The 16,778-nt window shown below is 37.7% G+C and overlaps 1 protein-coding gene across 9 annotated transcripts in view; it reads right to left on the bottom strand.

Annotated features, from left to right (window-relative positions):
• LOC127876238 (focal adhesion kinase 1-like) overlaps positions 1-16,778 on the bottom strand; it is a 111,959-nt gene that overhangs the window by 47,818 nt on the left and 47,363 nt on the right. For all 9 annotated transcript variants that reach the window (XM_052421305.1, XM_052421300.1, XM_052421306.1 and 6 more), the window contains 3 exons: positions 11,305-11,480; positions 8,402-8,489; positions 1,230-1,309 (listed from right to left, as the gene is read on the bottom strand). In XM_052421305.1, coding sequence (XP_052277265.1) covers positions 1,230-1,309; positions 8,402-8,489; positions 11,305-11,480 — 344 coding nt within the window. The remainder of the gene's footprint in view (positions 1-1,229; positions 1,310-8,401; positions 8,490-11,304; positions 11,481-16,778) is intronic.

The raw sequence follows: 16,778 nt of genomic DNA, 5'->3' as shown, positions 1-16,778 counted from the left end.
AAATTTTCAAAGGGTCATAACTCTGTAAAAAATCATCTGAATAGAAACCGCTGATAATATGCACATGTTCTCTTGGTAGTGAAGCTTCCCATTAAGTTTCATTGAATTCCGGTCATTAGTTGCTGAGAAATAGCCCGGACAAGAATTGCACAATTTGTACAGTTAATGGAAAATTTCAAAGGGCCATAACTCTGTGAAAAATCATCTGACCTGAACCGGCTGATAATATGCACATCTCTTCTTGGTAGTGAAGCTTCCCATAAAGTTTAATTGAATTCCGGTCATTAATTGCTGAGAAATAGCATGGACAAAAATTTTGCACGGACGCACGGACAGATGAAGCGGCGACTATATGCCCCCCCCCCCCCCCCCCAAAAAAGTTTTGGGGAAGCATAATAAAGAAGAATCCGACAGTAAAAATGACACAGGTTATGATGGAAAAAGGGCCTTGGAGCTGTGGTAGCATGGAACACAGCTGTCAAGGAGGCCAGAATTTGATGATATTGAATAAATGTCACCTGCTGTACAGACATCATTTGTTTAACTGGTGATAAACAGTGAAAATTTAACAAACAATTAATGTTGTTAAATAGTTTTATTTTATTTTTTACTCTGTGCATCAAAATAACTTTCTTGTGTTCACTAATTATCTACTGATAAAACCTGATTAAACAGTTACACGACACAATTGTGTTTATTTGCTATGTCATTTATGGTCTAGTAGACATCAGATTCGGGCTAGTACATTTTAAACGGAGCTGGTGCGATGGTCTGGCTGTAAAAAAAGTTAATGTCGAAACCTGCCCAATGCATCCTGATTAGTTAGTTTGTTTGATTTATTCACAGAATTTCGGTCATAATTTTATTACAGAGGTCAAGTAAACTACTATCTTTTTTCCAGGATTAACTGACAACTGCCTGATTTGAATAAGAGGGAGGGGGGAAATGACAATACATTTTTCTTTTATAACTAATCACCACTATTATTTAGTTTATTTCTATTGATTTAAGCTAGATTGCAGCAAAAGCCCAAGATTCATTAAAATGCTCTTGATTCCACTTCCTGGGTATAACTAGTTCTCGGCCTCTTAGAGGGAGATCTTAAAAACGCTCCATTATTGAGGATCAAACCCAAAACATCCCGGTCTAGACGGTCACAATATCCACTATGCCACTAATTATTTGTAGTCCAGTACTGTACAAACTGAGCGAATCAGTTTATTGTGTACCTCATTTCTATGCAGCCCAGCCTGATTGCCATATCATGCTCTATCTTCTCTGCAAGATCCTTCATGTAGTCATTACGGACCTGAAAAGGAAAAGAAGAGAGTGAAAAGGAAGTACTGGGAAGCATACATGCCAGACGTCCCGATCTCGGCGGGACAGTCCCGCTTTTGGGCCCTTTATCCCGGCGTCCCGATATGAGACGATTTGTCCCGACATTCGTAAAAAACGATGTAAGGTCTATAGGTTCCCAATAAAATTCGCTATTCAAGCTCTGTTTCGCTAACACTTACCACCGCTAATCCCCTTATTGCCCCCAATTAACAATCCGATCCTACTTCTCGTGTGTACCAGTGTTGTTTATGACACCTTATCAGCGATTTATTGGCTTATTATTGATTTTATCAGGCATTCACACCATGGTGGTCTTCAAGATAGTAGTCGCTTATCGCTATCGATAGTTGTATTATAATGAAATAAATGTTGAAAATGTGTTTGTTTTTGTCTTTGTTTGAAACGGTTTACAAAACAATTGTTTTGTAAAATTAACTCTACGTCATTAATGAGTCTAATACATTCAATGTTTAGTTCCAAAATAGCGGGATAATCCGAATGTGCAATATACCAAAGTCGCAACAAACAGTCCAATAAGTGATACCCATCCTGTCTAGTGTAATTGGGTGTAATTGTAATAAAAACAACGAGGTGCTATGCATGACAGTTTGACCCTACTCCAATTAAGCTAAAAACAACGAGGTGCTATGCATGACAGTTTGACCCTACTCCAATTAAGCCGCGACAATTGACAAGTAACAAACTGCGCATGGATACATGCTTAAAAAACATCTTTCCGCACATTCCGTGTAAAGCTGATGTAACTGTTCGGTAGATAGTTTACTGTAACCCATACTTTCAGTGTACTGGATAGCCTCCCTTGCGTTAATGTTTGCCATTTAAAGTAATATAATGAGTATTGTTGTCGTAATGATCCAGATTTTGTACTTTAAAAAGATGAATATTATTTTCGTTGTTTGCTATTGTCTTATTTAATAAAACTGTTATTGTTATGTTTTAGATTTCATGCTTCATATCAGATGTTTTATGTCTTGAATAAAAGTATCAAGAGTTTTTGTTAGTACTATACTCATTACTGACTACAGTAAAGGTGGAATGATAGATCGTTTTAGGTGTCCTGCTTTTTGGTCAAATGTCCCGACAATTTTTTATGGAATGTCCCGCTTTGGACCTAAAAAATTATGGCATGTATGCTGGGAAGTGTAATGGCATCCATAGGATATTAAATTGAATGGTATGAAATTAAAAGTGGACTTGATGTCAGGTTGGAGAAATGAAACAGCAGGAAGTGAAATTGAAGAGTGATCTGGAAATCAGGGGAGAGAACTAGAAAAAGAAAGAGTGAAAGGAGGCAGCCATGCCAGTTAATATCTAAAGCTTTGGCACAAATGTGACCAATTCTCCTGCATCATTGGTCAGCTATGTTCACGTTCAAATAATTCAAATGTGTATAAAAAGGGTCTTGCACATCTGCCATATTATGTTGAAATATTTGCAGTTTAAATTTAACAAGCTGTTTATGATGACTGACAAAACCAACCAACGGACCACCCAAGCGAATCACTCCAAAATAGACCTTCTCGAACTTTATTTGCATGGGTTTAAAAATGTGTTTTGACTAAACTGTTCAGGTAAAATTTAACAACATTTCAAATCGTTTCCATGAAATAAACTCAAGCCCTCTATAATGATGCAATTAATGTCACCTTTCAAAGTGATATACCTAGGTAATTATTTAGTTACTTAACCCATTTATGCCTAGCGTCTAGAAAAAAGGCCTAGGCAAACAGTGTAGACCCAGATGAGACGCCGCATGATGCGGCGTCTCATCAGGGTCTGGGCTGTTTGTTTAAAGGAATTTCTGTAAGAAATATTCTAAATATAGAAATAAATATACTAGACACCCCTAATTTTGGATATAAATTGATCCAATTTCAAAGGATGGGTGAGTCCACTCCACTAGGCATTAATAGGTTAATTTCTACCACATGAATAAGTGTTATTCTGGGATATTACAAGACACACATTTCTGCCAACTTACATTTTCACTTCTTCAAGTGCATGAAAAATTTCTTAATCAGAAATTACTCAATGCAAAAAGTACATCAGCCAGATGCTTTTCCAATCAGGGAATGAGTAAACTTGCTGCAGATAAAGTGAAAGACACTCCATAAAATATAAAGAGACTCTCACATATGCCATGAAGATATGAAGCAATTCACAACAGGGCATAAACAATAAACGCTAACTATATCATGAAGAACAACTAAATGCCATGAAAAGAGACTAAAGAATGCACAATGTGCCAGGTGTAAAGATATGAGATGACATGATTACAAGAAAAATGATGATTGTGAATTAGATGACATCAGGAAAATAAGTACATAAGATACACAATTGTCAATATAAATAAGTTTCACACTGATTGGTAAACAAACGCAGCAGGACACTATGACTTGTTTTTCTGTTCATTCTAGAGAAAATTGTAACATAATGTTTTTTTTATAATCTCAAGCATTTTATTATGATTCTCAGGAGCAGCTGCCTGCTTATGTTCTTCTTTTCATGGGGAGATAATTATGACTCTAACTGAATGTAAATGTATCAAGGGTTAAAGCCCAATGCCTATATTTACCTAACGAACCTCAAATACATAGATCACATATTTCTAAAACATCTAACTTGTTTATGAATAGGCCTAGCCTACATCAACAATATTTGAAATAAGTATTTGTGAATGTCTTTTATTTTATCCTTTACAGTTTATCATTAAATTTTGCAAAGAACAATGCACTGGAAAATCCAATTTAAGTTAAGATTTTTCTAAGATGTTTTGTGAATAGGTGTTCACCTCAAATTCGGCACAACATTCCATAGAGAAAATAAAATAGTCAAAGGAAGTCACCAGTAGGCATTGGGCAGTCAATTAAATAAAATTCTTGGTACCTAAACAGTCATCCAAATAAATGTCCGCCACAGACAATCTGCTCAACTTTATCTGCTCAAATCAATGAGGTTTTATATTACAAGGGAACAAGAGGGGCAAAAGAAATGTTCCTATTTCACCATTTAAAAGCATGGGTTCTAATGAAATGAATTAATATCAGCCTCATATTTCCAAAGGTAATCAATAACTGTCTTGAAATTTGATAAGTATTTATAAGGACAAATTCATTCCCAGCAGTAATTAAGGAATCAATCAAATGGACATCATGAAAACAAAACACAAATTAACACTGTCCCAATCCCCACAAATACAATGGAATGAACACTACTATAAAGTAGTTGTATATATCATACCGATATAAAATTAATCAACACTATAAATCAAGATACATACATAAAATGTTATGCTGAATGTGACATTTTTGTATGTATACATTGTACTAACTCAAAACTGTTGTTTTCTTCACAGACATTCTTAGACAGGACTAGAACTTTACTGCAAAAAGTGAGACAATGACATGTACAAATGCCTGATGTTTATTAAAAAGAAGAAACCGTCGGAGACGGGTGATGCTCCCCAAAGGTTTTTTTTTGTCACAATATTGCACTATATATTCAGATAAAAGGAAACGTCTTGAGGGCACAGTAGTTGGGGGGACAAGAATTTGTTTATATAAAATTTCAAAGGGCCATAACTCTGTGAAAAATCATCCGACCAGAACCCGCTGATAATATGCACATCTCCTCTTGGTAGTGAAGCTTCCCATAAAGTTTCATTGAAGTCCGGTCATTAGTTGCTGAGAAATAGCCCAGACAAGAATTGCACTATATGTACAGTTAATGGAAAATTTCAAAGGGCCATAAACCTGTGAAAAATCATCCGACCAGAACCCGCTGATAATATGCACATCTCCTCTTGGTAGTGAAGCTTCCCATTAAGTTTCATTGAATTCTGGTCATTAGTTGCTGAGAAATAGCCTGGACAAGAATTGCACTATTTGTACAGTTAATGAAAAATTTCAAAGGGCCATAACTCTGTGAAAAATCATCCGACCAGAACCCGCTGATAATATGCACATCTCCTCTTGGTAGTGAAGCTTCCCATAAAGTTTCATTGAATTCTGGTCATTAGTTGCTGAGAAAAATTGTGCATGAACAGACACACGGACGGACGGACAGACGAAGCGGCGACTATATGCTCCCCCCCAAATTTTTTTGGGGAGCATAAAAACAACCCTCAAACGGAATTACTACTCAAATATATTACAAAAGTAAACTGGAGCAATAACGATGTAGATGTCCAAAAGTCAAATATATCTAAATTAAGATACCGTAATACATCTTTAAATTTATAATAGAAACAAGCCAAGACGAAAACTTTAACACCAAATGAAAACTGCAAAACCAAGGAAAGGAAAAATTAATCCTTATATTGTAACAAATAATTTTCAGAACCTTAAAAAAATAGTGCATTGTTAATTTCATGTCTAAAAAAAGAGCTGACCTTTGACCTGAAGACCTCAAAATCAACAGGAGTCATTTTTTCCTCCCATGTAACCAGCATACCAATTGAGATGACATTAAGAATACAAGCATTCTCTAGATATAAAGCAGAAACCCATTTCTTGATATAAGCATCTGCGATGTTAACTTTGGCCAAGTGACCTCAAAAGAAAAGGTAATTTTGTCCTCCCATGTTACTACTAAACCAATTTACTTGTTCATATGTCAAAGCGTTTTTTAAGCGTTCTGAAACAAGTTTTCCGTTACAAGCACCTGTGGCCTTAGATCTGTTAATCTAAAAAATTTACTACTTGGCTTCTTTTTTATCCAAAGTACCCATCATACTTATTTTCATGATTGTATTTCAAAGTGTTCTCTTTTCATCTTGCCTATAAGAATGATCTAACCAACTGACCTACCTAGCAACCAACTGACCTACTTAGCAACCAACTGACCTACCTAGCAACTGACTGACTGATCAACAAACAGATACAAATCAATATACACTGCAACTCCAATATATCACGGTCCGTTATATCGCGTTGTCCAATATATCGCGAATCGGCTATGGCTCCCAAAAATCTGACGAGCATAATCCTTAAATAAAATGTTTTTATCTGAGAATTTGATGCATTAAAATCCGTTTCAAGCAAGTATTTTCCCCTTTTTTTCACCAACTTTAATCCAACAGTCATAATCCAGTTTTGACCAGATTGTTTGCTTACATTGTACATCACATTAACACCTGTGTACTGCGATAAACAAAAGACCCATTTGTCAAACATGACAGGTCATTTCGGGTGTTACAATTCTCTATTGAATTTGCTTTGAACTGCCGAAACGCACCAGTGCACACACATGAAGGTGCACACAATTATAACAGTAAATGTCACAAGTCAATACTGACCTATCTCAACAATCTGTGTGCGTTAGATACAGTATACAATATAGATCAGTTAGTCACAATGCTCTTCTATTAAACCCCATGCTGTGCATGCTTTTCATGAGAAATGAATGACGTCATTTTGTACAAGGTTCTAATTTGTGCATGCTTTCTTGAACAATAAAACTCGGCAATGTTTTTCGGATTAAAAATTTAATTATACGCATTTGAAAATACTCACATGGAATAATGTTTTGTGTTATACCAATTAATGACATATGGATATAACACAAACTTGAATAAGGTTGGTAAATAGCGTGTTTTGAGATTGCATAATGATGCTAATGTATACATATACATGCATACATAAACTGACAATTTATATCGCGCGCCGGATATATCACGGTCGCGATCTTTGGACCCCTTCAACCGCGATATATTGGAGTTGCAGTGTATCCCCAACTCTTTAAAGGAGGCTTAATAGTGAAACAGCGAGTCTGCAACATTTTTATCAGGTACCCCAGTACCAGAAGAAAGGGTTTAAAAATATAAAATACACATGCACTAAGTGTTGTGTTCATGCACACCAAACAAATGTGTTTGGCTTCTCTGATATATACAAGTAAAAATTCAGGCAGCTGAGGAGGGAAATTTGAGAGTGCTAACACACACAGTGCATCAAACTGTCTATAACCTTGAAATGCTTTATGATGCCAAACGCAGTACCAAACTTGGGGTGAAAATGAAACTACAAGAGTCAGACCCATGAAGTCTTTTAGTTCATAATCAATAATCAACAAGGAAATGCAGGCAGACATGAATCCTATGAGGAAATGTATCTGAATATGTGACTCAGTGAGTGTGGGGAACAATGCATGCCTTGTACAAAGTCCGTTACTCCCACCAGCTGCATATGCAATCTGAATAATGTGCATGCTCTGCAGAAAAATTTGTAGACAGCTACAGCTCATTGAATCGTTTTTTCTCAAATTTGGGACATCAAAAGGAAGTTATTCATCAATAAACCCATGAGAATGTTTGTGTTGGCTTTTAAATTTGTGTAGATGTCATTAAATATAGTGCATATAGCACTTACTGCAATAAGTATTTGTAACTGCAGTGGAATTATTGTGACACATATAGCACTTACTACAATAAGTATATGTAACTGCAGTGGAATTATTGTGACACATATAGCACTTACTGCAATAAGTATATTGTATATGTAACTGCAATGGAATTATTGGGACGCATGTAGCACTTACTGAAGCAAGTTTATGTAACTGCAATGGACTTATTGCAAATGAACTGATAGCATATATAAATAAGTACTCAGTGGTTTCCTGTTTAATTATTTAAAAAATATTTGCTCTGTGATAAATTGACACTATCAGACATTGAAAAGAAACATTTGTCCCATAAGACCCATACTAGAATCAATCATGGAATGAATTTGCAACCATTAGGTTCTCAAGACTCAAACCAAGAGAGCAAAAATGACCCTGTGTCCCTAACTTAAGTTTAAAACATCAGAAGGTCTTTTTAAAATTTTGCAGCGGGTACATGGAACTTTGACTATATGAATGCAATTCTTCTACGTGATGGAAAGGAAACATGATGAAACAGATGTATAAAGAGACTATGAATTACCTCAGGTCTCTGACAAAACCTGCACTCAGTTTGTGGAAAAATTTAGAAGACACAGCAGACATGTTCCAGTCAAGTTTGTGTAAAACATAAATAGAAGACGGCTTATGATGGGGTTTTTACCTGGTCATACAAGTAGTAGAATGTCACTTTGTCCTTGGCATAAAGCTCTTGAAAACTTTTTGGCAGGTATCGAACTCTAAGTTCATATCTAAAATCAAACAGAAATGTACCCTTTATATACAACATCAAACATTCAGTCAATTTTCAGTTTGATCTAACTTTGTTTATTCTTTAAAATAAAATATTTAGCAAGATGCCATGGGAAGTTTCAAATATTACAAAACATAAGTATTCCCAATGGTAGAGAAATATTATTAATTTTCAACAACATAGATAACTAAATTGGTAGATTGTTGTTCCAAATGATGAAAAATATGTTCCAATTCAGAAAAAACAAGGGCTGTTTGTAAAACATGCATGCCCCCCATATGGGCTGTCAGTTGTAGTGGCAGCCATTGTGTGAATACGTTTTTTGTCACTGTGACCTTTGACCTAATGTAAGTTATCATCCGGAAACCATTGTACTATTTCGAGTCACTGTGACCTTGACCTTTGACCTAGTGACCTGAAAATCAATAGGGGTCATCTGCCTGTCATGATCAAGGGGGGAGTGAGAAAAGGGTTTTTTTTTTGAGGGGGGGGCAGGGGGGGGGGGGGGGGTAGGGGGGAGTGAGAGGGGGTATAATGGGGGGGGGGGGGGTAATTTATTAGATGTTAAAAAAAAATGAGGGGGGGGGGGTAGGGGGGTGAGAGGGGGGGTATAATGTGGGGTGTGGTAGTTTATAAGATGTTTAAACAAAAAAATGGGAGGGGGGTTGGAGGGGTAGGGGGTGGGGGGTGAGAGGGGGTATAATGTGGGGTGGGGTTATTTATTAGATGTTTAAAAAAAAAAAATTGGGTGGGGGTGGGGGGTGAGAGGGGGGGGGGCTGTATAATGCGGGGTGTGGTAATTTATAAGATGTTTAAAAAAAAAAAAATTGGGGGGTGGGGTGGGGGGTGGGGGTAAGGTGGGGGGGGGGCTGGGGGTGGTAGGGGTGAGAGGGGGGTATAATTCGGGGTGTGGTAATTTAAAAGATGTTTAAAAAAAAATGGGGGGGGGGAGGGTTTGGGGGGTAGGGGGGGGTGGGGGTTGAGAGGGGGATGTAATGTGGGGTGTGGTAATTTATTACATGTTTAAAAAAAAAATTGGGGGGGGGTGGGGGTGAGAGGGGGTATAATGTGGGGTATGGTAATTTATAAGATGTTTAAAAAAAAATTGGGGGTGGGGGTGAGAGGGGGGTATAATGTGGGGTGAGGTAATTTATAAGATGTTTAAAATAATTGGGGGGGGGGGGGGTTGGGGGGGGTAGGGGGGTGATGGGTGAGAGGGGGGTCTAATGTGGGGTTGTGGTAATTTATTAGATGTTTTAAAAAAATAAATTGGGGGGGTGGAGGGGTTGGGTGGTAGGGGGGGGGATGAGAGGGGGGTATAATGTGGGGTGTGGTAATTATAAGATGTTTAAAAAAAATTGGGGGGGATGGGGGGTGGGGGGTAGGGTGGGTGGGGGGTGGGGGGGTAGGAGGTAGGGAGAGTGAGAGGGGGGTATAATGTGGGGTGTGGTAATTTATTAGATGTTTAAAAAAAAATTGGGGGGGGTGAGGTTGGGGGGGGGAAGGATTCTGGTAGGGGTGTGGGGTATTGTTTGGGTGGAATCCATTGTGGTATTCAGGTAAGTGTTGTTTTGTCAAAGTAATAATAAATGTAATCATAAAAAATAACAAATGATCTCTCAATGACATGAACAAATTTCCTCTATTTATAAAACATGAAATATAAACTTATTGCATTTGTTTCCCCTGTATATAAGACAGATATAATAGTGTATTACCTCCCCTGTCCTGCTTATATTTATATTAATCAACAAAATTAAACATTAACACAATATTTAATATAAAAAATATACAAAAAATCTCATATTCTGATAATATTTTTACTGATCCACTGTATTTTACTCAAAGGATGATGTTTCATTGGACTGACAATTATAGATTTAGGATTACAGACCAGTTGCTTCAGTAATAATGTTCAGAGTTTGCCCTGTTGACCGCGTATGCATTCTTGAGTTATCATTCAAAAACTATTTTACTATTTCGAGTCACCGTGACCTTGACCTTTGACCTAGTGACCTCAAAATCAATAGGGGTCATCTGCGAGTCATGATCAATGTACCTATGAAGTTTCATGATCCTAGGCCCAAGCGTTCTTGAGTTATCATCTGACAACCACCTGGTGGATGGACCGACAGACCGACATACCGACAGACCAACATGAGCAAAGCAATATACCCCCTCTTCTTCGAAGGGGGGCATAAATATATGACGTTAAAATTGGTAATAACATTAAAGCATGAATCCATAGCCTGAATGAAAAATTTATAAATTAATATAATAACACCCTTAAATTCTTTTTCTGAAGTTCTCTCTTTCTTAAATTCTGATGTTTGAGGCAAAAAATGGTAAGTTGGGCCCTCTTAGTCCAATTAAGGGTACAAAGGTAAGAAGTCACGTAAGAATTGTGGATGTGGTGTCCTGCTAGAGATCATGACATCCTGGGTTTGTTCACACTCTGGGAGAGTTTTCAAGATTTCCTCTATCTACATCAAGTAATTGTTCTTCCCAGGTAGTGAACTCAAGAATATCACAATAAGCTTTCAGCTTCTGATACAATCATATACCCAGTCATTTTTTATTTTTTTATTTTAACAACTTTACAGAATAATTTAAGGCCATTTTTTTATTTTGTCTTGTTATTTTGTTGTTGTTTTTAAATTTAATTGAAATACAACAGACCAGCCTTAATAGAGAAATAAGCTCGCAGGCTATACCTAGTGGAACAGAAACACTCAAAGAAAGTCGTTTCAGAATACACCAATCTGTATACCCTATTTACACACACAAGAGATGCCCAAGATTCTATCACATACCTCCATTCATCCGGTGGTCGTGTTGCCTCATACTTCTGTTTCACCTGGTACATAGTGAGGTTGTTGTGGAGCCAGTACGAGTCCCGTGACTTCAAGTGCACCAGCTTGAGAGCGTAGCAGCGTGCGAAGTATCGGTCCCCTTGTGCCAGCCGACCCACCACCAGGCGTATGATGTCCTGGAAAATGGAAACAAGAGATGTGTTTGTCAGAAACACAATGCCCCCTACTGCGCTGCTTTGATTTATTTATTTTTGTATCATTTGGCAGGTACAGATAATTATATTCCTTTAAAGCTTATAACTTCCCTTGGTTTTGTTTTTTTTACCTTTCACCTTGAAGGATGACCTTGACCGTGACCTTTCACCACTCAAAATGTGCAGCTCCATGAGATACACATGCATGCCAAATATCAAGTTTCTATCTTCAATATTGCACAAGTTAGCGCAAAACAGGCCGAAAACAATATGCCCCCGATCATTCGATCTTTTAAAAGAATGCTCTTCTTGACAAAAAATCCATTTTAAACAGAAAGTGTTTCCCTGATAGGCCTGTGTGGACTACACACGCTATTCTGGGACAACACTTTAGCACATGCATTAAACCCTCTTTTCACAGAGCGAGGCTACAATGTTTGTAAAACATGTATGCCATTTGCAATTTGCAGCCAAGTCATCAACATGTGCTATTGTTAAGAGATTTTTACTATTGTATTCTTTTTACCTTAACCTTTAATCTCGAGATCTTAAATCATTAGAGGCTATTTTTCCCTTATGACAAACCAGAAAACTAATTTATATAATCTTTGGTGAAAGGGGGATCTAGACATTGCTGGGGAATGGTTTTCAAAATACAAGCCACTTTGACCTTCACCTTTGACCTATAAATCATCAACCTTTCCTCCCATGTTACCTGCCAACTAAGTTGGGTGATAGACAAATTTTTCCCTTGATTTCATTCAAATTTATAAAACACACATAATGTTTATTATTCTTTAACTTGGTCATTTTTTAGCATCATGATGCTATTTTTTCAGTGCAAACTCAGCATGCATTTTGGCACCAATAACATTAACATCAAGTAGGCTTCATGGAAAACGCTGGTTATGAAACATATTTATTCTACGGCTTTCATAACTTACTTAACCACTCTAAGTGTCTTTTTTACATACTTGATAATAGATTCCCTAAACCTCAAGTGTTTTGCGTTTATGTTGAGAAATCAGAAAACCATTTGCGTTTCTTCACCCTTCAGCATTGTTCAAGCACTGCCTCTATAATATAATAATAATCTAGGTCTTTGTTTTGGTTGTGACATTCACTGTCCATTATAACCTTGCCAACGCCTAAAGTAACTAGAAATGGCGCGGCAGAGGCCGACGCGTATCCCCACGCCGAATGTTTGACCTAGATGTGCCCCAGGGTTGGTAATGGGGCCATGCATAGCTGAGATTGACCGTATTGTCATAAGAGAAGTTCATCATCAATTAGAAGTGAATTGGTGTAGAAATGAAGAAGTTATAGTAAAAGGCAATTTTGGGTGGGTGTGACATATGTGGGCAGGGCGCCCCAGGGTTGGTAATTGTGCCATGCATAGTTGAGATTGACCGTATTGTCATAAGAGAAGTTCAGTATCAATTTGAAGTGAATCGGTGTAGAAATGAAGAAATTATAGTAAAAGGCAATTTTGGGCGGGTGTGGTCTATGTGGGCGGGGCCCCAGGGTTGGTAATGGGGCCATGCATAGTTGAGATTGACCGTATTGTCATAAGAGAGGTTCAGTATCAATTTGAAGTGAATCGGTGTAGAAATGAAGAAATTATAGTAAAAGGCAATTTTGGGTGGGTGTGGTCTATGTGGGCGGGGCGCCCCAGGGTTGGTAATGGGGCCATGCATAGTTGAGATTGACTGTATTGTCATAAGAGAAGTTCAATATCAATTTGAAGTGAATCGGTGTAGAAATGAAGAAATTATAGTAAAAGGCAATTTTGGGTGGGTGTGACATATGTGGGCAGGGCGCCCCAGGGTTGGTAATTGTGCCATGCATAGTTGAGATTGACCGTATTGACATAAGAGAAGTTCAGTATCAATTTGAAGTGAATCGGTGTAGAAATGAAGAAATTATAGTAAAAGGCAATTTTGGGCGGGTGTGGTCTATGTGGGCGGGGCCCCAGGGTTGGTAATGGGGCCATGCATAGTTGAGATTGACCGTATTGTCATAAGAGAGGTTCAGTATCAATTTGAAGTGAATCGGTGTAGAAATGAAGAAATTATAGTAAAAGGCAATTTTGGGTGGGTGTGGTCTATGTGGGCGGGGCGCCCCAGGGTTGGTAATGGGGCCATGCATAGTTGAGATTGACTGTATTGTCATAAGAGAAGTTCAATATCAATTTGAAGTGAATCGGTGTAGAAATGAAGAAATTATAGTAAAGGCAATTTTGGGTGGGTGTGGTCTATGTGGGCGGGGCCCCAGGGTTGGTTATGGGGCCATGCATAGTTGAGATTGACCCTAATGTCATAAGAGAAGTTCAGTATCAATTTGAAGTGAATCCGTGTAGAAATGAAAAAATTATAGTAAATGGAATTTTTTGGTGGGTGTGGACTATGTGGGCGGGCGCCCCAGGGTTAGGATTGGGGCCATGCATAGTTGAGATTGACCCTAATGTCATAACAAAAGTTCAGTATCAATTTGAAGTGAATCCGTGTAGAAATGAAAAAATTATAGTAAATGGAAATTTTTGGTGGGTGTGGCCTATGTGGGCGGGGCGCCCCAGGGTTGGGAATTGGGCCATGCATGGTTGAGATTGACCGTATTGTCATAAGAGAGGTCCAGTATCAATTTGAAGTGAATCGGTGTAGAAATAAAGAAGTAAATGTAAAATAACCTAAAAAAATGAGTGATAATTTCTGACGCGGCCCCACCCCAACCGCTATAACTTTTGACCCAGGGGTCAGATCAAAATTCCAAATAGTGCAGGGTCGCACATATGCTCATAGCTACCATGTGTGTAAGTTTCAAGGTTCTAGTGCTTTTAGTGTAGGAGGAGATAGTGGCCAGGACGGACGGACAGACAGACAGACAGACAGACGGACGGACGGACGGACGGCGGAGATAACCACAATATCCCCACCTTTTTTTCAAAAAGCGTGGGGATAATTACAAAGTCCAAGATGGATGTATATAAGGAATATAAACTACAGTGAAGCTTATTTCTAACAAGAAATATCTTTAAAAAAGATATATGGCGTTGATTGTGGTTGGAGTTTATGAAAGGTAAAGTTCAATGAATGAGATCAAGGATAGCGAATGTCTTTTTCTGTGCAGTTCTTAGCTGCATCACACGCAGTGCCGGATGTTACACGGAGTTTTCACTGCTTATTTTACGTTATTACATATTGCTGGTCATAAACCTATAAATACAAAACAGACAACCAAAAGAAGAATGGAAGTCGCTGGATATCTTCATTTCACATCTTTCTGGTCTAAAGAAAATTCCAGTTCACCTACCGTAATTACTCTATGTTTTCGGACACTTAAAAATAAAAAAAAAATTTAGTGTCCGAAAACTTAGATACAACAAATATTCACAAAATACAGGTGTCCGCGGGTTGAAATGCAATGCATTAAAGTGAGGCCTAGCTTCCACTGCTCTTTATACTTTTACATGTTAACATGTTGACAGGAATATGGAAGTTAGTACTAAATACAGGGTTTTACATTCATGTTAAATTTTAGGGGTCCCTAGGACAAGGAAAAGGGGCCATAATTATGAAAAAATGCTTGATAGAGTTGTCTGCTCTTGTTTATAGGTTGGGGTCATGTTGGTAAACAAGTATGCAAAATATGAAAGCAATATGTCAAGGGACAATGAAAATAATTGGGGTAGTACAAAAACTTTAACATTTTCACGCTAACGCTAACGGAAACGCCAGGCCGGGGTGAGTAGGATAGCTCCACTATATATATTTTATATATAATAGTCGAGCTAAAAAGGCAAAGATATCATAGGGACAAATGCTCATGACCAAATTTAATGAAGATTGAAAATAAATGTGGCCTCTAGTGTTCACAAGGAAAATGTTAACGACGGATGCCACAAAATAAATGATGCACACATGGCCAGAGCTTTCGTTGCCGTTCACAATTGTTGTCAATGTGATCATTTTTGAAAAGTGGCCTAAAATCTTTCATTTTGCAAAAACCAGATTTTCTACTATTCTTGCTTAATAAATGGCACAAGCATCTAACCAAGAAACAAGTTATTGTGAGCAAGCAATTCCAACATGTATACACAGAAAAATATCGATCGTGTAAAATAAATGTGAATGACATAACTTTTTTTTTGTTTAAATTGTATTTGTTCGTTAAGAGCTACACACTACCTATATGTATTGTATGCGCTTTGAAGACTATGATTAAAGAATTGCTAAAGTAATTTTTTAAGTGGCGACAAAGTTTAACAATGGCAACAATGGGTGGTGAAGGTAAATTTTATTCAAGCGAGAGCTTTAAAGGGGCCTTTTCACGTTTGGGTAAATTGACAAAATTGAAAAAAGTTGTTTCAGATTCGCACATTTTTGTTTTAGTTATGATATTTCTGAGGAAACAGTAATACTGAACATTTACCATGCTCTTAAATTGCCATTAAATGCATCTTTTGACAATTTAAAAACCTGAAAATTATAAAGCTTTGCAACGCGAAACGAATTAATATTTTGGAGAGTTCTGTTGTTGTTGTTATATTTTGTGAAACTACGAGGATTGGTTATATTAGGTATAAAATGCATCCGATATTGTATAAGGAAGGATTGCCGAGAGGTCTTAATCGGAGACTTTTTACTCCAGGACTCCAGGGGTCAGTGGTTCGAGCCCTACTGAGGGTTACCTTTTTTTCTTTTTATCCCCATTGTGGTTATCTCCGCCATCCGTCTGTCTGTCTGTCCGTACGTCCTGGCCACTATCTCCTCCTACACTTTAAGCACTAGAACCTTGAAACTTACACACATGGTAGATATGAGCATATTATGGGGGTTGGGGTGGGGCCAGGTCAGAGATTTTCACTCATTTTTTAAATGTTATTTTACATTAACTTCTTCATTTCTACACCAATTTACTTCAACTTGATACTGAACATCTCTTATGACAATACGGTCAATCTCAACTATGCATGGCCCCATTACCAACCCTGGGGCGCCCTCGCCTACCCAAAATTGCCTTTTACTATAAATTCTTCATTTCTACACCGATTTACTTCAAATTGATACTGAACATATATGACAATACGGTCAATCTCAACTATGCATGGCCCCATTATCAACCCTGGGGCGCCCCCTGGGTCAAACATGCGGTGTGGGAATACGCGTCGGTCTCTGCCGTGCCATTTCTAGTTTAAATTTCATTCTTGATTTTTTTACTGGAGAATTTGAGATCCAATGTTTACATTTATCAATATAAAGCATTTAATGACAAACTTTAAAA

This window comes from Dreissena polymorpha, chromosome 4 (assembly GCF_020536995.1).
Source record: "Dreissena polymorpha isolate Duluth1 chromosome 4, UMN_Dpol_1.0, whole genome shotgun sequence".
Taxonomy (NCBI): domain Eukaryota; kingdom Metazoa; phylum Mollusca; class Bivalvia; order Myida; family Dreissenidae; genus Dreissena; species Dreissena polymorpha.
This window is presented reverse-complemented; position numbering and strand designations above follow the sequence as displayed.